The sequence below is a fragment of the Xyrauchen texanus genome, chromosome 26 (assembly GCF_025860055.1).
Source record: "Xyrauchen texanus isolate HMW12.3.18 chromosome 26, RBS_HiC_50CHRs, whole genome shotgun sequence".
Lineage (NCBI taxonomy): Eukaryota > Metazoa > Chordata > Actinopteri > Cypriniformes > Catostomidae > Xyrauchen > Xyrauchen texanus.
Genome location: NC_068301.1, coordinates 12,461,804 through 12,489,499, shown reverse-complemented (window position 1 = coordinate 12,489,499; position 27,696 = coordinate 12,461,804). Strand labels below are relative to the sequence as shown.

The 27,696-nt window shown below is 36.8% G+C and overlaps 1 protein-coding gene across 1 annotated transcript; it reads left to right on the top strand.

Moving 5' to 3' along the window:
- The first annotated feature begins 165 nt into the window (after positions 1-165).
- LOC127620044 (3-hydroxyisobutyrate dehydrogenase, mitochondrial-like) lies at positions 166-26,048 on the top strand. Its single transcript, XM_052093121.1, has 8 exons — positions 166-292; positions 926-1,086; positions 1,273-1,382; positions 2,791-2,912; positions 15,680-15,813; positions 17,118-17,194; positions 22,174-22,330; positions 24,930-26,048. The coding sequence occupies exons 1-8, from the start codon at positions 223-225 to the stop codon at positions 25,086-25,088; spliced, it is 990 nt and encodes a 329-aa protein (XP_051949081.1). The 5' UTR covers positions 166-222; the 3' UTR covers positions 25,089-26,048.
- Positions 26,049-27,696: the final 1,648 nt, after the last annotated feature.

Here is a 27,696-nt window from a genome sequence, read left to right as displayed (position 1 = left end):
TAAATGTTTGTGGTAATCAATATTATGCTACAAATGCTGTAAAAATCGCAGTTAAACTGAGGCTAAACTGCATGACGCCACACCGAAGATCTCGATCTCATTGGTTACTGCTGATCTTCTTATCATTGATTGGAGGAATTGTGCTGTCAATCATAAACACCGCCCCTTGAGTTCCCAAGTCGTACATTTTCAATGAGGTGCTGAGGTCAAGGGGAAATAAGCATGGCCGCCTTGTTAAGAGGGCATTGGAATTTTTATAAAAGGTTCAATAAACATGTGGACCTCACGCTGGGTACGTTATTTCCCTATTAATTCTCCACTGCCTTATAAAGTGGGTCAAAGCGCGCGCTTGTCATTGCAAATAGTAGATTGGAAATGTTTTTCATCTGGTTTGTTTGTCAGTCTGCAAATATTCTGCTGCAGATTGTCTAGCGATGTACCAAGGTCAGCTGACCATTATTAAAGATCACGTCAAATGATATTATGCAAGCCAAACAATTTGAAATAGCTGTTTGACTCGTTTTAATAGTAAATAAGTTGTAACTGAACTGGGTTTTATCCTTTTTAAAGTGCTCACAGGTTGCACTTTTTCAGTATATTAAGGAATTTCTAAGTTACTTTTAACAAGTGTATAGTGTAGATGCACATAAGTGTTACGGACGGGTATTTTTATGAACTTGGCAGCTGCGCATTACACTACACTGACATTAGATTTATTTTCTTACGTTTTCCATTGAAATGTTGCCATGAAGCTCACTGTCATATATATTTTCTCATTTCTAAACATTTTGAAAATATTCTGCTGTCAACCTTGTCATGTGCACTCTTTGGGTGTTATGGCATTGCATTTCTATAGAGTAGATTTCAATTCCCTGTCATTTATGATTTCCATTTCTTTCTTTTTTTTTTTTTTTTTTTTTTGCAGTATCCCATAGATCAATGGCTTCCAAGACCCCAGTGGGTTTCATTGGACTGGGTAACATGGGTACACCCATGGCTAGAAACTTGCTGATGCATGGATATCCTGTAATTGCTACTGATGTCTTCCCACAGTCTTGCAAAGAGCTTCAGGACTCAGGAGCACAGGTATAAATGTCAATATAATGCCACAAATGCTGTCGATTGAGCTTAACTTGTATTGAACCCGGAATATTCCTTTACATGAAGGCACTGTTGTTCCATGATTTGCTCCATTTATGTGACTAGATCAAACACACATTTATGTGTTTATTTTAAGCCTATAAAATCAGTTGCACTTGCTCTTCCTCCCAGATCCTGGATTGCCCCGCCGAAGTGGCAGATAAAGCTGACCGCATCATCACCATGCTACCGTCCAGCCCCAACGTCATAGAGGTTTACACAGGACCCAACGGGATCCTTAAGTATGTCCTCACAGAATAAACCACAGTATCTGCAGTCAGGGCCGTCCATAAGGGGGGATAAAGGGGAACGTTTTCTGGGGCCCAACTGCAGACTGCAGTTATCGTCTACTTGTTGTCTCCACATACAGTGCTATCCTCATGGACTGAATTTGAACAATTAGGAGATACATTTTATGTCCTACTTAACCAGGACAGTACAACTCAGGTTAGATTGCTTATATGAATTTGATAACTCACATGCTTGTCTGGTTCCCTTTTGTCCAAAATGTGGCAGCCAGATTGTTAACTGGAACTAAGGAAAGGGATCACATTTCTCCAGTACTCGCCTCATTGCTTTGGCTTCTGATTACATTTAGAGTTGATTTTAAGAATTTGCTCATTCATATAAGGCCTTGCACAGGCTGACTCTGCCCCCAGGATGCTTCGATCAAGTAATCAACTACTTGTATCTGGGCCTCACTCAAAATGTAAGTCTAAAGGTGATCGGGCCTTTTCTTTAGCTGCCCCTAAACTCTGGAATAATCTTCGTCGATAGTTGCTTTTAAATCTAGCCTAAAGGCCTATTTTTATTTGTTAGCATTTAATACTTTTTAAAGTTTCAAAGTCAACTGATCATGCATTTTCCTATTTTATTAATACTCTGGTTAAATTTTTAAATGTGCTCTATAAATATATTTTGACTTTACTTTAAAGAGATCCCTCAAGGAAGAGTTTCCACTGACAGTGGAATTAGAATGAGTCTAAGCTTAACCTAGTAATTCTATTAAATGTGTGTTAATTCTGGGAAAGTCTTGAATTAGTTGTGATTTACAGAAGCTAATTTGCTTTGAGGGGAGAAATGCAAAACACAATATTAGTGTAACATTCTACATAAACGAGGGTTAGAATAACAGTTTCCAACACTGCCGTGCAAAGGCAAAATGCAGTAACTAATTTGTTTTTCAAAACTGGGTAACACTTTTGGTCTCTAATAATCTGCCCTATGACAGACTGGTATGTCTCTGCGATGCTCAGATTCAAGTACATTTCTAATGAGGGCCAATCCATGTGCGTATGGACAATCAAAACAAAGTCTCCAATTTCAGAGTTGGCATAATTACTGCATTTTGCCTTTTGTAATGTTTAAAAAGACACATGGGTTTAATGCACACAATAACATAAACAAAGCTGAGCAAAACTTACCAAAATCTTTTGTACGTAGAGACATTTTCACCTTCAGTGAGGTTATATTCAATTAGAGCACACAAAATGCCTTAACTGAAAATGCCAAGTATGCCAAACTTTAGTATTGTCAAAGTGCTTATTGTAAAATGTAGGGCAAGGGAACAAAGGATGCCATGCCTGTCCAATTTGGATGTGCATATTTTGAAGGCTCTGAGCTCTTTTTGTCAACATTCCTTTTTTTTAGGAAGGTTAAAAAAGGCACACTTCTCATTGACTCCAGCACCATCGACCCTGCAGTATCCAGGGAGATGGCCGTTGCCGCTGAGAAGATGGGTGCAGTGTTCATGGATGCTCCAGTGTCAGGAGGTATGGCCAACCTTGGTAACAACCTCTTGTTACAATAGACATAATGGCGCACTCATTTTGATTGACAGGATCACTTTATTTAGTTTTCTTGGAAGTGCTCTCTGTGGAGATGCAATTACAGTGTGACTCTTTTGTTTAATGATTAAACCATGTTCTCACTCAGGCTTTTATTGTGATCAGTAGGTTTGCAGATGTATTGAACGTCTCCATCTGTTTTGTCAGTTCTGTAGTATCTTTAACACTACGAAAAATGTCTTTTGGCACACATTCACCTCCTATACATAACAACGTTATTATTACAATTAATGAAACTTCTTGCAAATGGTGAAAAATCCATGAAAAATACTTTTCTATTTTTAAAACTATTACTTCAATTAAGGTACAGTTTTATCCAAGACACCAATTTATTTTCCATGTTGGAACACTCATTACTCTTAAATAAAGTCATTACCCTTACTTGATTGAATTTGAGAGTTTTTACAAGCAATTTCTTTCTTTAAAATTAGTTTGATTTAGCCAACATAATTTAGTTGTATTACGTCAAATCAATGTACTATAGTAGTTTTAACAACTTTATTAGGATCGTCAAACAAAATTTAGATTTATTTTAATTAATTTTCTTATGTTGGTCCAATAATTTATTCATCATTAGTATATGCCAGGTGACCAAGTGTAAGGACAGTGAAATTTTTATAGCAACTGCTTCTAGAGCTAATCAAACATCACTTGATGATGAAAGAACATCTTCAACCTAGGCACAAGCACCATTCTTCACCACAATGGTAACCCCCAACTCCAACATAACAGACACTCTTTTTAAATACAGATATAACAGAACATTAAGCTTGAACAAATCTGCTATTCTTATCTTGCTCAAAAAGGCATAAAATAACACTTAATTTCAGCATTCGTTCACCCTATCCAGTCCAATGCAAATCATGCTGGGAAATGGAAATCCCCTGCCCAGTTTCATCACTGCTACAAAATGTATTCATATAGTCCAAACACAAATGGATTAAGTAACCTTACATTTTTCAAATTTAATTGGAAATAACACAATAAATCAAGTTGTGATAGTAAACTGAACAACCTGTAAAAATAGTTTTTGAGGGAATAAATTGACTTGAAATTAAATTAGGAATTAAACTGGACACGTTAGCTGCACATGAAAATGCTTGAATGTCTTTGCATTGGCGTGAATAACAAAATATCAAGCCAAGTGGCATTTATTTTAAAGAAAGATGGGACAAGCAAACTTTTCAAGCGCAACGTTTATAAACAAAAATTATTAGGTTTCATATAATAATAAAAAAAATATTGTTCAAAATTAAGACATTTATATTTGGACACTTTCTAGTGATCAAATTGTAGTGAAACAAACCAAAATTTGTGGATACACTGTTTGGCGCCTGTGTGAACTTGAAGAGAACTGACTTCACACATCCACTAAAAATCACATTAGAACCAGCTAGATAAAAGGTATTGTAAAAATTGCATTATTAAAGCCATTTTTGTTTAAATGTAAAAGCTTATTTTTTTTAAATCTCATTCAATGCAAATTTACTTCTGAGTTTAGGTTTGAAATTGTTTAACGAGCACTGTAGCTGAATCGTTTCCTTTAGAGTTAATGGAGATGAAGAAACCCATGATTTTCCAGAAACACAAACACACTCCCAGTTAGATTATGTAGGGTTTCTGTGGAAGCTCTGTGACAGGACCTTTAATGGCCTGAGCCGTTATGGAGGACAGCGCTGTCAGTAGCTTTTACTTTGATGGAGCCGTAATGTTGGCTCTCCCAGTGCCAATGCCTTTCATGTAGATAAAAGGCAATAAAGAGCTGAGAAACTGCCCTGCATAAGCACATGTTTAAGCTGCACAATTCTTCTTCACTCCTAAGGCATTAAAGGTTTGCTAGGTGTGTGTGTGTGTGTGTGTGTGTGTGTGTGTGTGTGTGTGTGTGTGTGTGTGTGTGTGTGTGTGTGTGTGTGTGTGTGTGTGTGTGTGTGTGTGTGTGGAGACTAGGCTATAAAAAAGTGAATGGTTTTGTGTCCAAGCTCTTGCAATAGACTGTGATCTAATCCTTCCTTACCCTCTTAGCAATTAAGATGATTTAACAAATTTCCTTTTGTGTGGAAGCTAGGGCTGTCCCCAACCAAAGATTTTCCTAGTCGACTAGTAGTGGTTAGTTTAAGCCATTAGTCGACGAGTTGTCGCACGTTTATGATATTAATTAAATTACTTGTATATATATTTAGGGGCATCAGAAAAGGCTTTGAGTTCTAGGACTGAGAAAGAATGTTATAAGTAACATTGCTAACACTGTTCTACATTACAAAGAAATACTAAACCATATGAGCCTTTAAAATATAAGTTGTACAAGCGCATGCACGAAACAAGCTGCAGCGACACCTGCAAATCGGTAATGATTCTGAATGTGTCGGAAAAATCAGCAAGGAGACTGTCTAAACATTTTGTTAATTTATATATAGAAATGCACATTAAGTTAAACATGCAGTATGCAAGGTACTAATTTACCTTCCCCACACCCCACGAACACTTGGATAAGCCTAATAGCACATAATTATCTAACGTTAGAGCGAGTGGCCATGCTAAGTGGCCAACGTTAGGCTACTTACATGTTTCAAATGAAAAGTCAAGTAAATTTTATTTGTATAACGCCTTTCACAGCACACGTCGTTTCAAAGCAGCTTTACAGAAGATCTACATTAACAGAAGATAAAACTGTAATGTCTATAATGTCGATGAGTCATCACTGTGTAATTATATAAAACATGATTGTGAATCATGTTTAAAAATAAGTAATTAAATAATAATTGTATTTATAACCCATAAGTCATGTTTGAGGTCAATTAATGCAGAGCTTGCATGTCACCTTCTTGGGGTCATCCTTTACCCTCTCGAAATGATCCCACACTTTGGATTTCCTGCCAACATAATTAATTACTGCATGGACCAGCTGTGTAAACGATCATGTCTGTCCGACACTGACTCTGTGACTTCGCCACTTCCTGTGAATTTTTTTTTCTGAGACAAACTGACCAATCAAACATTGGTCACCCAAGACTCTTCTCATCGACTAACGTTTGGTCGACTATTACGTGGCAGCCCTAGTGGAAGCCAAATAAAGGAGTATGAGACTTGTGATAAAACAACATTTTATGCACATTTGAGTGTCACCAAAAATTAAGAATTATAGGGTAGAGAGGGGTCAAATGTATCACTTTTTACATAAGTTAACCTCGGCAAGAAGAAACGAGAGAGGCTAAACTAATGCGCCTAGTTGTATTTCGAGCTATCAGTTGAAATAAGAAGCATCTTAAACAGGGCCATAGCAGTATGAGTTCTCTAAAAGTAGTTTCCGAGTGACACAACTAACCCCATATGAGGGGTAAACTGTTTCATGTCAAGGGGTAAGCTGAATCATTTGGGAAAAGGTGAATATTTGTATAGTGTTTCCTGCATTTGGATGCAAAGTTTACTATCACTATCCATGCACTGGAACAGCTTTAACATCAAATCCATTTTAGCTGTCATGTAGAAAAATTACTTTGACTTTTTAGCATAAAAAGGGTGTTGTCTCTCTTATGTACATTGCTTAATTGCAGGCAGCTGTACTTGATGGGCCCTTTCTAAATATATTGTCACGTGGTACAGTTTGTTGATTAAGGGGGTGATATACAGTAGCTTACCCATTGACACATCTGACCTAACTCCGATCGAGCCAAGTCAAGTGTATTTATAGAGCACCTTAAAAGTAATATCAGATCAAAAACACAATATACAAATTTAATAAAACACTCTGTACCCACCCTTCTAATCCAAACTTGGTACACAAACAAATTAATGTGGATTGTGACTGAGAGAGTCAGTCCATAACATTTTGCATAACATTTCCTTTTGTGTTCCATGGATGAGAGAAAACTCATGTGGGTTTGGAACAACATGAGGGTAAATGGGTGGACAATCCCTTAAGACTTAATATATCAATAATGTGCGTTCTTCTGTGCGAAAACAAATCATAGGTAAACTCTTCAATAGCCTGAACAGTCAATTTTAAATTTTATAAGCTCCATATTGGGAACATTTATCAGACCAGACCACAAAACACAGCAGCACTAGTGCTCATGTAAACAGACTGACACTTCAGCTGTCCAGAAGGTGGCACTCCAGCCAATGTGACGCCAATGTGTGTGATAGTCCATTCCCAATGATCTCCCATCCTCTGCCTGCATATGTGGTCTCTGTTGTGGAAAGCAGAATATGCATGCATGTGTGAGATCATGTAATATTTTTTTAAAGCTGATTTTCTTTTGATATAATTTTATCCTCTTGGCTTTGTGTGCGTCACTAAGGTTTGGCACATCAGATTGTGTTTCTTAAATAATACACTCGTAAAATGACGAATGAACACTTTGTCTCTCTCTCATTTCTCGCTCTTTGTCCTCTTTTGCGTAGATTTGTAATAAACTCAAAGGCACAAACCTCACCGTCTGCTGTTGTAGAATTGGACCCACAACAAACCCCCAGCTAACGTCACATGCTCTGAAACGTGGGGTGTGCAGCCATTGCCGTGTCTAACAAGTGCTTGGCTAGTTAACAGTAATTACCCACATTCCTCGGTTTTTGCTGAGATTGCGGCCACACTGTTGCTCACTCTCTTTCTAAACCTTATGGTGGGAAAACTCCGGCTCTCTATGCGAGAGAGCGTTTGGGTCACAGTTTTGTGTGTGGTGGGATTCGGTTTGATTTGTATTTTGTAGGGACGTATTGGTACATAACCTCAAGTCAAGTGTGGTACTTGCTAACATACGTAACTCCTGATGTATATTTGTATAATTCACATTCAGCTGTGAAACTCCCCTGTTTCATCTAATTTATTTAAAGGGATAGTTCACCTAAAAATTTAAATTCTCTCATCATGGCATCCCAGATGTTTTGGACTTTCTTCAGAACACAAACAAATAATTTTTAGAAGAATATATCAGTTCTATTAGTCCTTACTAGTGTTGTCACGGTACCAAAATTTCAGTAGTCGGTACCAATACCCATGAAATGTAATGGTTCTCTATACCAATTTCGGTACCACAGCATAAATATGATAAAGTGCTATTGAGCACACCTGTTTGGCCTATTTAAAAAGTTACTTTTCAATGTAAATTAAACATTTAAAAAAACAAAAATGCATGTTTCAAGTGTTTCTCAGTCAAGGATGCATTGCTTAAGTGATTTTAAGTAGCAGCCTAATGAAATCTGTTTTATTCTTTACCAAATCACATTTTCCTTTATATTATTATCTTTATTTTCTAGAACTCTGTTTTAGTTTAATTTTATTTAATTAATTCTTAAATCTTTTAACAATTGAAAATAGAACTTTTCAACATGTCATTGTGTTTTTTTTGCCAAACTTTTAATCAACAGCTGTCTTGCTTGTGATGTATTGCTTCATTATTATTATTATTATTATTATTATTATTATCATTATAGTGAACATTACATCATACTATATATTTGTAATTTCTATCACAATTTCTTCAATTTCAGGCATCTAGCTTATATATTGAAACAGCTTTTATTATGCTTTTATTATGATGAGTTTTGGAGTGTTTGTATTTTGTGTTTTAGATTACTGGTGTTTGTGTATGTGTTCATTTTGAAATGTTATGTTTTAAATTGTATTACTGTGAAGCACATTGGTTAACTCTGTTGTTTTAAATGCAATATACATAAAGCTGAGTGGAGATTAAAGTGCAAATGCTGTGATTTAATTATATAAATATATAGTTTGCATTTGCTGTGTGGTTCACAGTAGATTAATGCTCTGCTCTGTCATCTGATACATGTTGTGAATGTTTCTCAATATGTATGCGGTCAGATTTATACATTCATTCAAAGTACGTAGCCCATACGAAGATTGCAGCCTTTAATGGCTTAATAAATCACACTAGGACATGTCATGGTTTTAATTTGATTCATTGGCTATTTCATTGTAAGGAATAACAGAGCATGCACTCAAAATTAGCTTTTTAAAGCAGTCATGTGTCATACAGTGTGCTTATAACGGGTCGAGTCGGTGCTCAGTACTGCAGAAACACTGGTATCATGACATCTTTTGTTTTATTTTAGTATCGACTTGGTACCGAAGTACCAGTTCTTTTGACAACACTAGTCCTTACAATGGAAGTGAATGGTGACCAGACCTTAGATGCTCCAAAAATCATATAAAGGCAGCATAAAAGTGATCCATAAGACTTGTTGGTTAACTCTTCAGAAGCTATATTAGGTGTAGAAACCATAAATCTCCACTTTCACATTTTATGTTAAAAAATTATTTAAATATTGAACCATTTTTGGTTGAACTATCCCTATGAGCAATATAACACAAACAAGAGTGCTGTTGTCCTAAACTGTACCTGCGGCCTCATGCCTATGGCTTAATCACAGCCGTGCTGACAACAGTGCAACTACGCCAATGAGAATGTGATATTGATTTTATACAACTTTTCTATAAACTACAATATAATATTGGTTGACGTGCATGTTAGACACAATATGGCATGTTATTTTGACTCCAGACTCTTGAAACATGGTTTGTCCAATCAGATTGGAGGACCCGAACCACTGTTGTAAAATATTTTATCTTTATTTGACTCATTTAGGCCTTTCCTGAAAGTGTGACCATGATCCTCTTTTCTTCTCTCTCACTGATATAACATTGCATGCATGAGAGCAGCCTCAATGGGACAGCGTTCGCCGTATAAAGACCATCACTAATAAAGGATGATAATCTGCAGCTTTCAGATTGTCCTTTAAAGCTGCATTATAAATAATAAAGAAATGTTACTCTGAATGTAACAAACACGTTTAAAAAAAAAAATGCTGTTGATTGAGCTTAAGTAGTATTGAACCTGGAATATCCTTTAAATAAATGCCAATCAGGCCAGAGTTGACAGGTAAATGTAAATCATGAATTTGTCCATTTTTAATCAAATTTCTCAGCTCTCCATGTGCTTTTATGGTGATATTTGCATATAATCCTTTGGCAGACACTTTTATCCATTTAGGAGCAATTGTCTCTTTGGTACCTTGCAGTGCATTCGAAGTATACATTTCATCAGTATTTGTGTGTTCCCTGGGAATTGAACCCATGACATTTGTGTAGTTAGCAGTCTGCTCTTCCAGTTTACCACATGCAGGAACACCGTAGTGTATATGTCTTTTTGAAGTGTCACATTACCTTGAAAAATTTACAAATGTAATATGTTAATATTACATAATATACATTTTATAGCATCCGAAACACTAAAAATAAATTTTAGTTATTAAGGACAGCAGAGACATTGAATTGGTAAAATTTTACATTAGTAAATTAGTTTGTCTACACTTAAAGTACAGTTGAGTAAAGAAGAATGGCTTACATTTAACAGGCTTCACCAGAGGTAACACTAATCACCCTAACAGTGACTTCACACAAATCCCAACTATAAACCAACTACAACAAAACAACAATTATAGTCCTAAGAATTAAACTATACGTTTTTTAAAACAGAGTAATTATTTTTCTACACAAGTTCCCTTGTTTTGTCCAAACATACATATTTTATTCAAGGACTTATGGGTCACAGCCACAATTTTGTACTTATATTGTATATATTTGAGTTATGATTCCAACATGTGACATTTCAAGTACTGTTTAATTACAACCACTTAAATCTTTTTATTAATGAAAACTTTAGGATTTAGAGAGTAACAGTAACTTTTATTAAAACTAGTTAGAACAGTAAAAACTTTTTTTTTACTTCTTTTTCTTTACTGTTAGTGTTAACAGTGTGCCAAAAGCATTATTTTTTTAACTGTTCAATATTTTCTTTCACTCAATACAAAACGAGTCATGTTTGTATTTGAATGCACCATCTGTACCATCTTGTATTCTCTTCAAATGCCCAAACGTTTTGTTAAAAATAAATTATTTTTCATTGTTTTTAATGCAACTTTTTAACCTGCTCTAACGTACTGGACATACTGCAGAATTGTGGTCTATTCTTTATTATGTGCGAATCTGTAAATCTCAATTTAGTTTTAGTTAAGCTGTTCAAATTTTACTCACTAATAATTGTAAACAGACAGCAGATGCCCCACACAATAGGTCATTTGGATTTTGGTTTGACCAGAGAGGTGGGACTCCAGATATATCCTAATGTAGATCAGCTTTCCCAGTGCTGTTTTTTGGCACCTCATTAATATATCTGCCCTCTGTTGGCCGGAGCAGCAGGGGGAGGATGAGGCAGGCTGACAGATTGGTGAGTGACAGAGGAATTATCATAACAAGATCCTCGCTGGGAAGGCCAGGGACTGGGAGACGTGCATGTGAAGGGGGTAGTCTGTGTCTGTCCTGAACTCCAGATGGAAACAGACCCATAGCAGCTGTCTAACTGGGCCTCTTATATAGCTGTGTGTGAATGTGTTGATGTGTTTTCTGCTTGTTTGTTTATATTGTTGAGTCTGATTGATCTGAAATCCTCGAGTGAGGAAATATTATAAGTCTTTGTTTTAAATGGATAGTTTTACCAAATATTATTTACTCAACGCAAATATTTCCAAACCCATTTGACTTTCCTCCGTGGAAAACAAAAGGATATGTTACACAGAATATAAGCCTCAGTCACCATTCCCTTTTAATTGCATTTTATCCATACAATGGCCATGAATAGTGACAGAGGCAAACATTTAGCCTAATATCTTGTTTAATATCCATTCAAGAAAGAAAGTTTTATGAGTTTGAAACAACACGAGAGTGAGTAAATGATGACAGAATTTTAAATTTAGCTTGAACTTTCCCTGTAATAGCTGTGTAGTCTTAGAAGCAGCAACATGATGTGTATATGATTGCTGCAATAAGAGGAAGTGAATGAAAAGCTGTCCATCATTTTCCTGTGTCATCTGGCATGCACTTATGCCCCCTGTTGAGGAACTGTCACTCAAAAACCAAAGCCAAACCTCTTATTCCCCTTAAACAGTTACTGTCTGATGTGTATTTATGTATAAAAGTGTATACTTATCACCCAGAAGATAATTATCATTAAGCATCTTTTAAGTCCTCTATTTATGGATATTTTAAAATGCTGATGATGGTACTTATTAGAGGAACAAGTGTGAAGGGCCACTAATCAGCATCCTTATGAGCCAATATACTGATGATCCTGCCCTGGAAGTTCATTGATTCCAGATCATTCTTCACTTGTAGTCCACACTCAAAGGAACAGCATGGTCGCGTGCCGAGGATGTAGGTGACGATCGCAGTGATTAAAGTCCTGTTTATCAGAATGATGAAGATTGTGAGATAATCCAATAGCACATAGCTCCCCCGTTTATGTAAGACTCTAATGTGATAGTGCAAAGGTTTACGTTTGTGTGTTTGTGGTGGCTCGTAAACTATTTTTTTCCTTTGTGAACTTGTCAATAGTATGCCACATTAGTCCTGCTGGTGTATGAACTGTTTGGTATTTTTTTTTTATCTGTGATTTTTCTCATGTGTTTTTTTTTTTTAATTTTTTTTATATATATCTAGACCAAAAGTATTATGTTAGTTTTGGTGTTTTAAATTTGTTTGAGGAAAATATCTTCTCTTGGTCATAATTATAAGGTTTAACCACATGAAGCTAGTAAATAGTTTTTGTTTACGTTCCCACTGCATTAAAAGCCAAAGTAAAAAAAACAAAAATGTTGCTTTAGCGTTCTGTGCTGCATGAGAAAAAAATACTAAATTGGCTAATCAAAATTTGGTTTGACTGTCTTGGCTTAGTTCGAGCAGTTTAGGCATGATGAGAACTGTGTGCATTTACTGGCCTGATTATCCAATACTGCTTTGATCGTAAAATTAATGAATCATTGACATCCTCTTATATGACGTCTTTAAAAACTGTATTTTATTGAAGTTTGCCTAATGTTTTTACAGCCGTGTTTCTAGTATTGGAAACTCAATAAGAAAGGTTCCTAGAATGTTCTCTAGAGAGATATCTTTAATAGCCTGCCAGTGCAGTCATTTAGAGAGACCATCGCTTTTGAATCCCTATTGTCTGTTCCCGATCAATGCTGGTCTTTTTACAGTCAAAAAAAAAAAGTTATTGATCAGCTCAAGAGGCTAAATGATAGATTGCAAAAAGGATGTGTTTGTTTGTTGGGGTGGGCTGAAAAAGCACTGATTTCATCATTTGGAGTCTTTATTACCTTCAGCAGTAATAGAGGCTTGTAGAAAGAAGATGAGAGGTGGCATGGGGTTTTAATTTACACATAATAAAGGATCAGAGACGTACAACTTGATGAGGTTGTTTAAGCTCCTTCATACAGACTTAATTTGCCTGCATGGAAAAGAGTGTGTTTTAAAGTTTGTATCCACAAATGTAGTTTACTGGTACTGTGCCACGAATGAAATGTTTCAGTGTTTGAAATGGGGGCTTTTGAGATCCTGGAAAGAGAGTTTGTGGTACCTGACAGCACAAACAATTGTCTATGTCTCCCTCAGCACTCACATCACATGGAGATTTTGATTTCTTTAATAGATTATAATAGATAATAATCTCGGGGCTGGTTTGTTTTTTTGCCGAGATGCATTACGTGCATTCTGTAAATCCTTTCACGTCCCTGTGTTTGAATAAGAGCCAACAGTCAAATCTATACAAGAGACTGGAATATTATCATTACTACATAAATATCCTACTTAATACATCTATTTTTCAATTAAATAATAAATGGACATGCAATATTGATTTGATTTTAAAATAGCCTTTGTCTGTGTGTGCATTATTGTTTTAACTTTACATGCATTATTAGAAGTTAAATGATATGCTAATTAATGTTAAAAAGTTTTCCCTATGTATAGTAAACTAGTTGTTGTGCTATAATGTCCAAAATAAATCTAAAATGCATACTGATTCCTATTTATATATAAACTAGGCATATAAGCACTCGCACAATTGCTCTTAGCCACAGTATGCAGCATTTTGAAATGCTGTTTTGAAATATGCTAATTAATGGTGACTTCATTATAAACCTGTTTTGTTACAATAATGTCCAAACGTTTGTGAAATGTTCACTGATTCCTATTATAAACTAGGCATGGAAGCATACACAGAATTAACGCTTTGTGACCGTATGTTGCGCTTTGAAACTCAGTTTTGAAATGTACCATTTTGAAATTAGATAATTAATGTTATAAAGACTTCATTATGTGTGATGAACCAGTTTTATTACAATAATGTCCAAACAAATGAAATGTGTACCAATTCCTATTTATATATACAAGGCATATAAGCATGCACACATTTACTCTTGGAGACTGTACGTAGTAAGAAGGAAATGACAGACACGCTGAGCTAATGAGAGAATTATTGATGACTGATTAGTATGACAAAATCAATACAGACCAAAAGGGAAGTCATAAAGTCTTCCGTTTTCCTTTCTCTCCCTCTCTTTCTTTCTCGCTGTCTAGAATCAGCTCTTTTTTCTTAGTCTTTAATAATTAACTTCGGCATTATTAGCTTCTCCGTATAAATAGCCTATTCATTAGTGTCGACATACGCATAAACAGACCACTCACCTCAAAGAACTGGATGCTTTTTTTTCAGAATGAATTGTCTAGTTGTAAGTGGGTGATATACAGTGGGATGCAAGTTTTTATGTGTGTGTGTGTGTGTGTGTGTGTGTGTGTGTGTGTGTGTGTTCACATGGGCATTAAGGGGTTTTAGTGCAGCAGATGAGATTTTAATGTTAAAAAAGCCCAATTTTACAGCTTTAATTTGATTCAAATCGGGCAAATCCCCGGACACACATATCTATGTCAGCAGCCTTAAAAAAGACCCCTCCCATGTAGAACATGGCACGCTTTAACGTGATTGGCTATGCTTGGTCTTTTAAGGCGTGGCGCTTAATTGAACATGATAAAGTGTAAAGTTAATTACCCCTTAGAGCTGTCACTCATACCCCAGGGGGCGTGTTCACTTAGGGGGAGGCGTGACGCTTCAGGCACAGCTGCCGTACGCAAGTGTATCTGTTTGCAGGGAGGAGGACAATGGACACTTTTCCTCCAGAGAGTTGTGAAGGATGATTTGGACAATCGGCTTTTAAAGTCAAACACTCTAATGCTGTCCCACTGGTGCCAGACAGCTTATTAATACACACACACACACACACACACACACACACACACACACACACACACACACACACACACACACACACACACACACACACACACACACACACACACACACACACACACACACACACACACAGAGAGAGACAGAGTTAACTAAATCCTGACCTGCTTAACTTAAATTGGCAGCATTACATTTGATTCTGTATGATATTCTCAGCTCTACAGTAATTGTTGGAAGGTGATGATGATCATAATACATCATAATATATCATTCCAGTTAATTGTATGTATTTTATGTAAATTAATTTTTTTAAATTACATCACTTTAAGTTATAGGAAATATCCTTTTCACTGGGACCACAACCCACATGAACAAAAATATATCTTGGAGTAACATGCTAACACTGTGGTAAATGAGTATGGTAATCATTCAGTCTCTTGTTAAACTAAAGTGCCATGGCTTTACCATCTGATACCATTATTGTACCTTGGTGCCAAGACAATCTATAAACATTGTGTTACAGTAAAAGTTGACAATGAATGATTCTGCGCACAGTATGGTTTTTAAAATAATTACACTGTGTTTCTTTCTCAGGTGTTGGTGCAGCAATTCTGGCTAAACTCACCTTCATGGTAGGCGGAGTGGAAGAAGAGTTTAATGCTGCCAAAGAGTTGCTCACCTGTATGGGAGCAAACGTAGTGTACTGTGGCCACGTGGGAACTGGCCAGGTATATGCAGGCAAACATGAATGTGCTCTCAACTGTTACCTTATGTAATGTGCCAGATGCAAGCTCACACAGTAACACCACCCACAAAATGTACTGTGGCAGTACTATGGGACTTTGATGGTATCATCCTGTGTCAGCGTTTCTCAAACTAGTGTCCTTTTCGAATATCCATGGGGTCCTTGGGAAATCCCTGAATTGTGAACATTGTGTTGCAATGTTGTAAGCAAATAAGCAATTAAAAAAAAAACCTACTCGATATAACGCTATTGATAAGTCTAAAAATTTGACATAACAGAAGTTTTCAATAATATATTCAAACAAACGATTTTAAAAAGTTTTAGATTCTGGACAACAAATTTAAGTGTGGAGAAATTTGCTTATGCCCATGGTAAAATGGAATACTCTTTACACGCGTTATTTACAGGAGTTTCTGCGGGTGACATTGGACAATATCCATGAAACATTGAGCCAGTAAAAATGAGAAGGGGTTTAACAACATGTATTTCAATTTATATCAACCACAATGAGTGTGAATATTCATAAGCCACACCAAATCAGTGCAAACCCGCCTCACAGTATAGCATTCTGAGATGATATTCTTCTCACCACAATTGTACAGAGCGGTTATCTGAGTTACCGTAGACATTGTCAGTTCGAACAAGTCTGGCCATTCTCTGTTGACCTCTCTCATCAACAAGGCATTTCCATCCACATAACTGCCCCTCACTGAGACTGTTGTGTGTGAAAAATCCCAGGAGATCAGCAGTTACAGAAATCCTCCATGGTCCAAATTGCTGAGATCACATTTTGTCCCCATTCTGATGGTTGATGTGAACATTAGCTGAAGCTCCTGACCCGTATCTGCGTGATTGTATGCACTGCACTGCTGACACACAATTGGCTGATTTGATATTCGCCGGATGATTGTTGGTGTCTGATGGGCTGGTTTGAGTATTTCTGTAACTGCTTATCTTCTGGGATTTTCACACACAACAGTCTCTCGAATTTACTCAGAATGTTGCCAAAAATAAAAAAACATCCAGTGAGCACCAGTTCTGTGGATGGAAATGCCTACATTAAAACCTTCATCTAATATTCACCTTAAAAACTTTGTCTGATTATGACACCATTTCACTCATTTTTCATGAGACCAGGATGGAAAATGTATGTATTCATTCTATTGTCTATGTGTTTATTGATGGGTCATGAATACTTGTGCAATGTTGATTAATAACCAAATGTTTCTTCAAAGAATTTAAATTTCTGTTTTGGCTGAATGGATGTTTTGTCATTTTCTTTTTCAGGCAGCGAAAATCTGCAACAACATGCTGTTAGCGATTGGCATGATTGGTACAGCAGAGACCATGAACCTCGGAATTAGGTGAAGATGTGTGTGTGTGTGTGAGCATGTATTTATCACTTTGTGGGGACCAAATGTCCCCATAAGGATAGTAAAACCCGAAATTTTTGACCTTGTGGGGACATTTTGTCGGTCCCCATGAGGAAAACAGCTTATAAATCATACTAAATTATGTTTTTTGAAAATGTAAAAATGCAGAACGTTTTCTGTGAGGGTTAGGTTTAGGGGATAGAATATAAAGTTTGTACAGTATAAAAACCATTGTCTATGGAAAGTCCCCATAAAACATGGAAACCAAACGTGTGTGTGTGTGTGTATGTGTGTGTGTGTGTGTTCTCTTGAAAGTTATGCTACATTTTATTGGATTGTTTTTACCAATAATTTTTGTAAGATGAGCACTTTTTTATTTGGCCAAAATATTGACATGACTATAACAATAAGGATGTTTTTCCATTTTTGTAGTCAGCCTTTTTGCCCCTTGTTATTGATACAATAATGGAGAGGTGACATCAATGGGAAATGGGTGTTCGATTCACACCAGATTGAAACATATGTCTCACACATGAAGCTCAATGTGTGAGACTAAGGGTTCCCAAACGTCTTGGTCAAGTGAACCCTAGTGATCTTAGTTAATTACTATAAAAAAAATACATTTCTTTTTTAATTATTATACATTTTGGTTTAATTTAATTCACCATTGGCATTTCTATCCCATAGATAAATAGCATATTTCTATTCAAACACACTCTTAGTGGTTCTGGAACCCTTTTTTGAAAACCTTCTCTAGGCAATGGCTTTCCCTGAAAGGTGCAGTATGTAAGATTCAGAAACCCTTGTTATTACTGACACTTGTGGCCGTTAAGTAAACTGCAGCCAGCTACCTGTTGCTTGTGCTCAAGCTCGTGCACCCACTCCATAGGGACGCGAGCATCGGCCAAAACAATGATGTAACGTACAAAGAGACTGAATGTGATTCACGTGGGTAGCATAATTCAAATTACACAGTTATGATTGTTTTACTACAAACTTTGAGCCTAAAATAAAACTACTTATCAGCTAACATAGCATAGTGAAACACACATACAGCTACACACTACTTTACTATACCAGACAGTTTACTGTTGCACTGCACTGTTATGCTGCACTATTGTATGATTTGAATGCCATATGTTGTACTACAATAAAGAAACTAGTGTATTTGCTTAAATTTATCCTGCATGCCTAACTTTTATTATAAAGAGAAGATCGTTGAAATTATTTGAAAGTTATGAAGCACGGTAGCTTGCAATTTATTTGCATTAGCAGGCAAGATCAAGTTAGCTAAAATTACACAGATCAAACCTTTAGGCACTATATTTCATGTGCTTTGCAGTTATGTAAGCTTACCTGTCCAATAAGATGAATGGCAATTCAGGGTCGGTTTTGATCCCCAAAACCGGTTATAATCCTCAAAACCAAACACAAGGAATCAAATCCCCTGCCAATGTTCACTGTAGTTTTCGCTCGACCAAGATCACATTCCCGCTTAACCAGACGGGATTCAGTAGATAAGTTTTTTTTAATTTTTTTTGGCTTACTCTGAGTTTGTGAAGGAGTCGATTGCTGGATTCCATCTCTAAGTTGACGTTACCTAAACTGTCTGTTGACGCTGTTGAGTAGCGGAAGAGAAGCTACTGTCTGAGGCAAGGCTCTAGGGAGCACTCATAAACGTCACATCCTTTCGATTTTCCCAGCAAAACCGACCCGCTCCCTTCACATGAAAAGCAGTCTACAGGCTTTAATAGGCAACCTAGGAAGTCCGGGAAGGGCTTGTTTTTTAAGTTGCGTTACAACCCGTTCACACATTGGCAAAAATATGCGAATAGTACAAGAAAATTGTTATACACTGCACCTTTAATACAGTCATTCCAAACTCATGTGATTTTCTTCCATTAAACACAAAAGATGTGGGGCAGAATTTTAGGGACTTGCAGCCTCGTTCCCATTTACTTTTATTGAATGGAAAAAAAGATAAACTAACACGTCCTTAAAAGATTTCTTTTTTGAGTCTCTACTGATACTTGCAGTATCTCATATATTTTAATATTTACTTGATTATTAGAGTGAACCCTTAGAATTGTAGTGATGTCATCCCTCTTCTTTGGACATCAGGAGTGTGAAGGCACGTGCGCACTCATAGACATATCCAGACTCATTTAGACTCCTTGGATTCCAGGCTGTCATAAATCTCCCATGCTACACTGCAGCCCGTCCTCTCATGCAGCAAACCTCATGTAGGGAATGTAAAGAGCATGTGCGATTGGCTTATTGGAAGATATTATAATTTTCTCCTTCCATAGGAAAGGAAGGGTGCACTCTGGAAGCATAATTAATCTCTCACTAAGGAGGATTATTGATATTTATTCACCCTTCGTGTTGCATCTTTTGTTCTTCCTGTTATCTCCTTATTCATCCCTCCCTTTTTTTTATTTAAGCACTGTCTTCTTTTTATTTCTGAAGACTTACTGGGTAGCTCTGGACAATTGTGATGTTTTGCATGGAAAAGAATTGTCCCCAAAAAGGCAGTCAAGTGACCCCCCCTCCCACTCCCTATCTGTCATCACTTATGCATGCATATGCTGCTGTCTACACTTTAAAAACAGTAGTTGCAAGAACGAATGAGCCCTGTTTTTTTTTAATGATGCCTATGTTTCTTGCCACATACACATGGAATAAAGATTGAAAAGGCTTTGAAATTTCTAGTTCATCCACCATACAAGTGCACAAGCACACAGCCTGTGTACAGATGTTTAAAATTATAATAGATATTTGGTAATAAACTAGTTTGTTGCCTCTTAAAGACATGAATAAAATGGGCCTCTGTGTTTGCTTACAAGCGTATGTATTTACAGCTTAATCCTGGGAGCACCAGGGTTTGATGAAGATGAAATGAGAACAAGAAGCGTAGTTTATTAAGATAAGTCTTTAAAAAAACAGCCCCCTTATGCAGTGATCAAACATCAAACGGCACTCGTTTATTTCCTCTCCTTTTTCTTTTACTGTAATTTACTCATCCTATTTAAATAGACTTGCACATCTGTTTCGATTTCACTCACTGTCGATGTATTAACCTGTGCACACTTAACACTGCTAGATTTTCACGAGTATCCTTTGAAAGTGCTACGTTTCTTTCTTGTTAATTAAATGTGCAAATTATTTGGATAATGTCCATAGGAGCAGAGCGTGTGTGTTATACACAGTGGTGTTTAGCATTTTAACCAGGAAGGCACCTCCCCTTCACACAAATGCTCTCTTTTTCTGATTTCTTGTGCGATTTCTTGAGTGATTTGTGTTGTAGCAGAGAAGCCAGGTTGCATTTGAGGCAGTAACCTTTTCAGTCACTGACCCAGAACGTGTGTATGTGTGTGTATGTGTATGAGCTGGGGGAAGGGTGGGGAACGATGTTGAACATATGTCACCGGTTGTCCCCAATAGACAGAGAGACACAGACATAAAGAGAGAAAGTGAGAAAGAGAGGAGCAGAAAGGGAGATTGATATGGGGTCAGTCAGTGGGCTGTTTACAGACATCAAAATCCCCCAAAAAACAACTGTCAAATGACAGGGTAGCACAAACGCTTGCTCTCAAACACACACACACACACACACACACACACACACACACACACACACACTTACACATAAATGAGATTAGAATTTCCAAAACAGTCTGTAAAAACAGACAGTGTGGGATGAATGGAATAATAGAAAGGGGAAGAAATAGACTTTTTACACACAGCTGTGTGTCCTTGTCTCTTAATTATTGCATAGACTTATAAAAGTTTTTGTGCGTTTGTGTGTATATGAAGGCGCGGTCCCCTGAATGAGAGACAGGTGGAGTTACTGTATAACTTCTCTTAAACACTCATCATAGTTTAATAGACATAAAAAAGCTAAAAAAGCACACTTTACTGTCTTACTACCGCTACCACTCCAGCATGTGTCAAGTCGTGCTTGATGTGGTTATTTATGTTCTTGTAAAAACAAGAGACGGCAGATCTTTGCCCAGTTACACATCATCCCTAGATTTACCTCTTCTTCTCTTTGTCATTCTTTTCTTTCAAATTGGCTTTTTTTTTCTTTTGTCAGCTGCCTCCCCATTTTTTTGGTTTCAGTAAACAGTCTGCTGTCTATCCATTTCTGTTGTTGTTCTTTAGTAGTGGTGTTTGCCAAGGCAAGTATCAGTTACTATTGCTCATACTGTACTTGGGGTTAGCAATTCGAACAAACTCCTAGCCCTAAGTATCTTCAGTGTGTACCTCGTCTTGTACCATTTATTCATGTTACGGACATGAATGATACCTCAAATTGGACGGCTTGTTGGGGAATGGTGTGTTATTACTTTTCTTAGTGATCAAATGTAGAATTTCCTTCTGGTAGACAACAAAACGGACAAAAAAAATAGGTACCTGGAGGACGTTGGGCTCTTTTGGCCTAATTCGGACAGTAAGCCACCACAAAGCAATGGACTAAAAAAAACACTCAGAACACCTTGGCAACTACGTAACAAAGCCCTGGAAACCAACCATCCTTGCACTGAGGTGCAGAGTTTTGCATGGGTATTTTTTTTGCTTATCAGTTTTCTGCTGCTGTTCTTCATCATACAATGTTATTTGGATGCACAAAGACTGTTATGGAGTTGAAGCTGCGAAACCCATTTCAGTCCAATCTACTTTAAATGCAGCACTGAAAATCACCCCTGTTACTCTTACGGGGGGACAGATTGGTGGGGTGAGTTAATAAGACAGCTGCTTGTGTCAGTTTTATTACCCCTGCATTTGTGTGTGTGTGGGACAACATGCAAGAGAGAAGAAAATGATGAACTGCATCTCCTGTTAAATATCAATACTGTATTATCCAAGCCCGCTTTTTCACTGAGGGATGAGTTGATCCTGAGCCTTAAGGTCAGCAGCGTGTCTGACCTCTGCCCTTTGATCTCATCCTCTCTCTCTCTCTCTTTCAGATTGGGTTTGGATCCGAAGCTACTAGCGACGATTCTGAACATGAGCTCAGGGCAGTGCTGGTCCAGTGACGCATACAACCCCGTCCCAGGTGTCATGGAAGGCGTGCCGTCTGCAAACAACTACCAGGGAGGCTTTGGCACTACACTAATGGCTAAAGTAAGCAAAAGGGGCATTCTGTGTCAACTCAACCAGTGATCCTGTGCTCACAATTTTTTTAACTTGTGAAAAAAATAGAGAAACTAGGATCAAAGCCAAAATATGAAATACCATGGAACAAAATATATATAGAGTAATTCATAATTTTTTGTGGGGGGGTGTCAAAGTGACTTTTTTGATTTTGGATCAAAACTACAGATAAAAAGAATAACCTTAGAAAGATGGCAATGTCATTATTTGATTTTTACACAGAGTAAGGAAGGTGTATTTCTAAATACGTATTGGTTTCAGCACCCCTTGTTGTTGAGTCCAAAAATGGGGAAAAAAGACTTTTCTTTTATTAAGGCATTCTAGCTTTACAAAATGGTAAATAATAGTGCTCTGATTTCTGAACATGCAAGATCTTACACTTATTATGCTTAAGCTGACAACTTTTACGGTCATTTTTCTCTCTTTTTTTTTGCTTTTACAAAATTGGAGTGCCTCTAACTCCAAAAGTTATAAAGATATCTAAATATCTTTTACAAAATTGGAGTGCCTCTAACTCCAAAAGTTATAAAGATATCTAAATATCATTTTAGATTCTGGTTCAGAACAAGCTTAACTTTCGGTATCTATATTTTTAAGGCTCAAGGTGAATCCTAGAGATGTTGGGCTCTCAATGGGGTTCCATGCATACATTTTTAAATGTTACACATTTTCAATGGTCAAAAGCCAAATGTGGTTAACATAGTTTAAAGCTCTAAACAAAGGTCTAAAGTACAATTACAAGTTTTTTTGAAACTAGAAAATTGAGATTTTAAGATTATTATTTTGATGTGGAAAAAAGGTACATTTCTAGAGTACAAAAATACACTGTTATTAAATATAAGCAACACGTGGCTCTTCAGTTGCAATATCTACACCTTTAGGGGTCAAAGCATGAAAGGTGCATACTTAATTACTTATTAAAGCAAAAGGGTTAAATACCCTCTCATTATTTCATAAGCAATTATGAAATTCATGTAAATTTTGCAATTAAACTTTTCAGTAAAATTGTTATGCTGATAATTTATAATGAAAAGGAATTACAGGATTTGATGATATGAAATTAGAAAATTGTAGAATAGAAGCATTTATATAAACTCAAACTTTTGAACCCCATTGTATACAGTGGAAAGAAAAAGTATGTGAACCCTTTGGAATTAGCTGTTCCTCTGCATTAATTAGACATAAAATGTCTACACGTATAGACAAACACAATGTGCTTAAACTAACAATTATAATCTGTCTTGTCTTTATTAAACACATACCATTTGACATTCACATTGCTGTGGAAAACGTAAGTGAACTCTTGGATTTATTAAATGTTCGATCCTCCTTTGGCAGTAATAACTTCAACCATGCATATCCAGTAGCTTGCACATTAGACCTGGACAACATTCAGAAGGAATTTTTGACCATTCTTCGACCTACAAACTTAAAGAACTGCTTCAGCTCAGCCATATTCTTAGGATGTCTGGTGTGAACAGTACTCTTGAGGTCATTCCACAGCATCTCTTTTGGATTAAGGTCTTGGCTCTGACTGGGCCACTCCAAAAGGTGGATTTTCTTTTTTGAAGCCATTTTGCAGTGGATTTACTTCAATGTTAATTGTCATTGTCCTGCTGCATCACCCAACTTCTACTGAGTTTCAGCTGGCACACAGCCCCCCTGATATTATCCTGTAGGGTATCTTGATAAACTTGCAGCAAAGCAGGCCCAAATCATGATGCTCCCTCCACCATACTTCACCATTGGGATGATGTTTTCATGCTGATATGTGGTGCCCTTTTTATGCCATACGTAGTTCTGCATGTTCTTCCCAAACATTTCAGGGTTATTTTCTTCAGTCCACAAAAACAATTTCCAACAGCGGCTTCCTTTGTGGTGTCCTTCCATGGACACCATGCCTGCTAGATGGTTTCCTTATAGTAGACTCATGAATAGAGACGTTAACCAGTACCTGTGATTGAGCATTCTGCGTTGTGCCCTTTGAATCACATTGGCTGGACGGCAACTTCTAGGGAGATTAGACGCAGTACAAAATTTGCCCCATTTATAGGCAGTTTGTTTAACCAAGATTACTTTGTTTAACCCTTTCAAGCTTTATGCAAAGCAACAATTATTGATCGTAGGTCTTCTCTTTTATGCAAAGCATGGTCCACGTCAGCAGATGTGAATGGCAAACTCAAAATGCTTTTTATAAGTAGCTCTAACCCACACCTCCAATCTTGTTTCATTAATTTGATTCCAGGTTTGTGAACTCCTGACTCTTATTTGCTTTTGTTGATGTAATTAGCCCAGGGGTTCAAATGTTTTTTCCACCTACACTGAATGTTTGAAATATGTATTCAATATGTACAAGAACAATACATTCATTTGTGTGTTATTAGTTAAAACAGATTGTGTTTGTTCATTATTGTAACATAGATGATTTTAAGAAAAATGTATACATAATTAATGCAGGTAATTCCAAAGGGTTCACATACTTTTTCTTGGTTTTATATATATATAATATAATTACTACCTATTTTTTTTTTTTAGAAAATAAAAGGATAACAATGGTGTCTTTTCACAGGATCTTGGTTTAGCCCAGAACACTGCTACCAATACCCAAACCACAATTCCTCTTGGCTCTTTGGCGCATCAGATCTACCGCATCATGTGTGCCTGTGGCTATGCTAACAAAGACTTTTCCTCCGTCTTCCAGTTCCTACGAGAGGAGGGGGTACAGTAAGCCTGTGCAACCCAGTACAAATGGAAGTGACCCAGACAGACTCTGTATGAACAAAATGGAAAAGATGTTCGACTGGTTTTGTGTTGATATGCATGTGTGTCTATTTTGAGAGTGATATCGTGTTGACGCTAATGATTATTTAGCATTGAGATTCCAATACCTCTCTGTTAGGTTTTAGCCTGATGCTGATGAAAACGGTGAAGTGAAAAATTCATAGAATTTTAAAAGCTCCTGATTTAATGAGCCTGTCACGTCTGATCCAATACCTCTTAAACTCAACCTCAAACTTCACATTAAAGATTAGTTCTCAGATTTGTATGACTGGTTTAAACTGTTACTCTGATACATAACCTTGCTTGCATCATATGGTTGTCTGCAAATGTTTACACATACAGTCATTTTTTTCTTTTATTTCATTGGAAGAGAAAAATCCTACTTTGCCTGTATTGGGGTGTTTTCAGTAGTGAGCCAAGTTTGATTTTGCATCTTGACTTATCAAAAGCTGCTAAAAATGGATAAGTTACTGATCTTAAAGACATACCTCATCCCAATCAGTTTTGCTTAAACTGATTCCAGACTGTGAATTGTTTTACAAAAAGCCACAAATCCCTCCTTTAATCTGGAGATTGCGCTTTTCAAATGAGAACATTCACATAAAGTGAAAAAGTTCACATATTTACATTCTGCCATTTCCATCTTTTTTATTGATTCTAACTGTCATTTATTTAAGTGTCTGTTTCTTTTGCCATTGAACAAAGGGTTTTATGCCACCCCAGTGTGTATGTACATATGTGTATTTGTAATGCTGTGTTCAGAGCTGTTGATGACTGTTGAGACTCACTCTAAACGGAGACAAATGCCATCTGTGTGCTAGGCACTTACACTCACCCAAGACTCATGTTGTGTCTTCCATACTAAATGTTCTAGTTGGCATGATTTCCTCAATAAAGAGAAAGTTAAACACCTTATCAAGTAATGCACTGAATCTCTTAAGCAGTCTCTCTTCCATTATGCCGTTTATGACTTCTATATTACGGGTGTGTACTGAATGTATGTTAAATAAGGCTGTGTTTATGTTTGATGTCTGTTTAAAGGAATGTTCTAAGTTCAGTACAAGTTAAGCTCAATCGGCAGTATTCGTAGCATAATGTTGATTACCTCAAATTTGTACTCTTCCCTCGTTTGTTTTAAAAAACAAAGGCATTTACCATGCAAGTGAAAGGTGTCAGTCCATAAACATTAAAATACATGTTGTTTTAAAAGTATAACCACAAGATACATGATTTTAGTGTGATAAAACTACTTACGGTTTAACAAAATTACATTGACATGGCAATAAAGTTCGATATAACGTTACACAGAAAGGGTTAGTAAGCGATTTTATCACACTAAAATCTTGTTCAAATATATTCTTTGTATGTCTTGTGGCTATACATTTGAAACTGTATTTTAACGTTTATGAACGGGCCCCATTCAATTCCATTGTAGGTGCCTTACTGTAACTGTGATTTGTTATTTTAAATAAACAAGGGATGTCTACATTTTTTGTGGTAATCAAGATGTTGTCGATTGTGCTTGACTTGTATTGAACTTGGAGGAGTGAGTGTGTGTGTGTTCAGGTTGGATAAGGTAAGAACAAGGGTGTGCCACTTTCAGGTTCATATATCAATATATTATAGCTATTAAATGCAAATTAAAGTTTTATGGTCATACATGTAAGAAAGGAGACTATTTTTAGTCTATATTGTTTACAAAAGGAGAAGGAAGGTTGTAGGAACATTTAATTAGACAACCTGTATGTGTGTGTCCTCTCTCTGCCCTGCTTCGTTGCTTGTGCTAATGTCAGACAACTCCTCCAGCCTCTGTGGTCTGCCTGCTTTTCCATTGTTCTGTTAAAAAAAGCTGTTGTCCAGACACTGAACCCTACACACATACACACGGAGAGACACACTCTTCAAATGATGCCCTTATTTCCATCACAATCAGAAACCCCTAAACAGGATTCCACCCCCCCACTTTAGTAGTGTTTTTGGTCTTTCGTTTTGTGTGTTTTTACTATTCCGGCAGTTCTGTTTGTGTCTGTAGACAGCCTCAGACAGGCAAGCCCAGTCTGAACTAGCGCAGAGGTCGTTAAAACTGCTCTTATCCTCAACTTTTAATTGTAGGTCTTAATTTTATGACCAATGCTCGTGATGTGCAGTTATGTAGCTGCAGTCTCAGACAGTCATACACACTATAAGTGCACTAATTGTTTAACTGAGACTGCCGGTTGTTAACTGGGAGCTTAAAGGCTGTATCTGGTCAAGCGTGTTCAACTGAATATGCGGGCATTCTAGCTATAGATGGTGAATAGTAGTGCTCTGATTTCTGAACATGCACAATCTTGAACTTATTATATTTAAACTGACAAAGTGTATGGTCATGTAAAGCCTAAAACTGTTTTCCTTTATCGGGGTAGTCATAAGCGGTTAAGCATAAACCTATTGGCACACCTAGATTTTTGTCCATTTTCTGAAACATTTTTGCATTGCACATAAACACCTTTACCAGCGTTCTTATCGGCTTATCTGATGCGCAAGCATGAATGTTCACATCTTGACACCACAAC

Coding starts and splice junctions, on each gene's coding strand:
- LOC127620044 (XM_052093121.1), top strand. CDS start 223: ATGGCCGCCTTGTTAAGAGGGCATTGGAATTTTTATAAAAGGTTCAAT. Junction 1,087..1,272: donor TTCAGGACTCAGGAGCACAG/GTATAAATGTCA, acceptor TCTTCCTCCCAG/ATCCTGGATTGCCCCGCCGA. Junction 1,383..2,790: donor GGACCCAACGGGATCCTTAA/GTATGTCCTCAC, acceptor CCTTTTTTTTAG/GAAGGTTAAAAAAGGCACAC.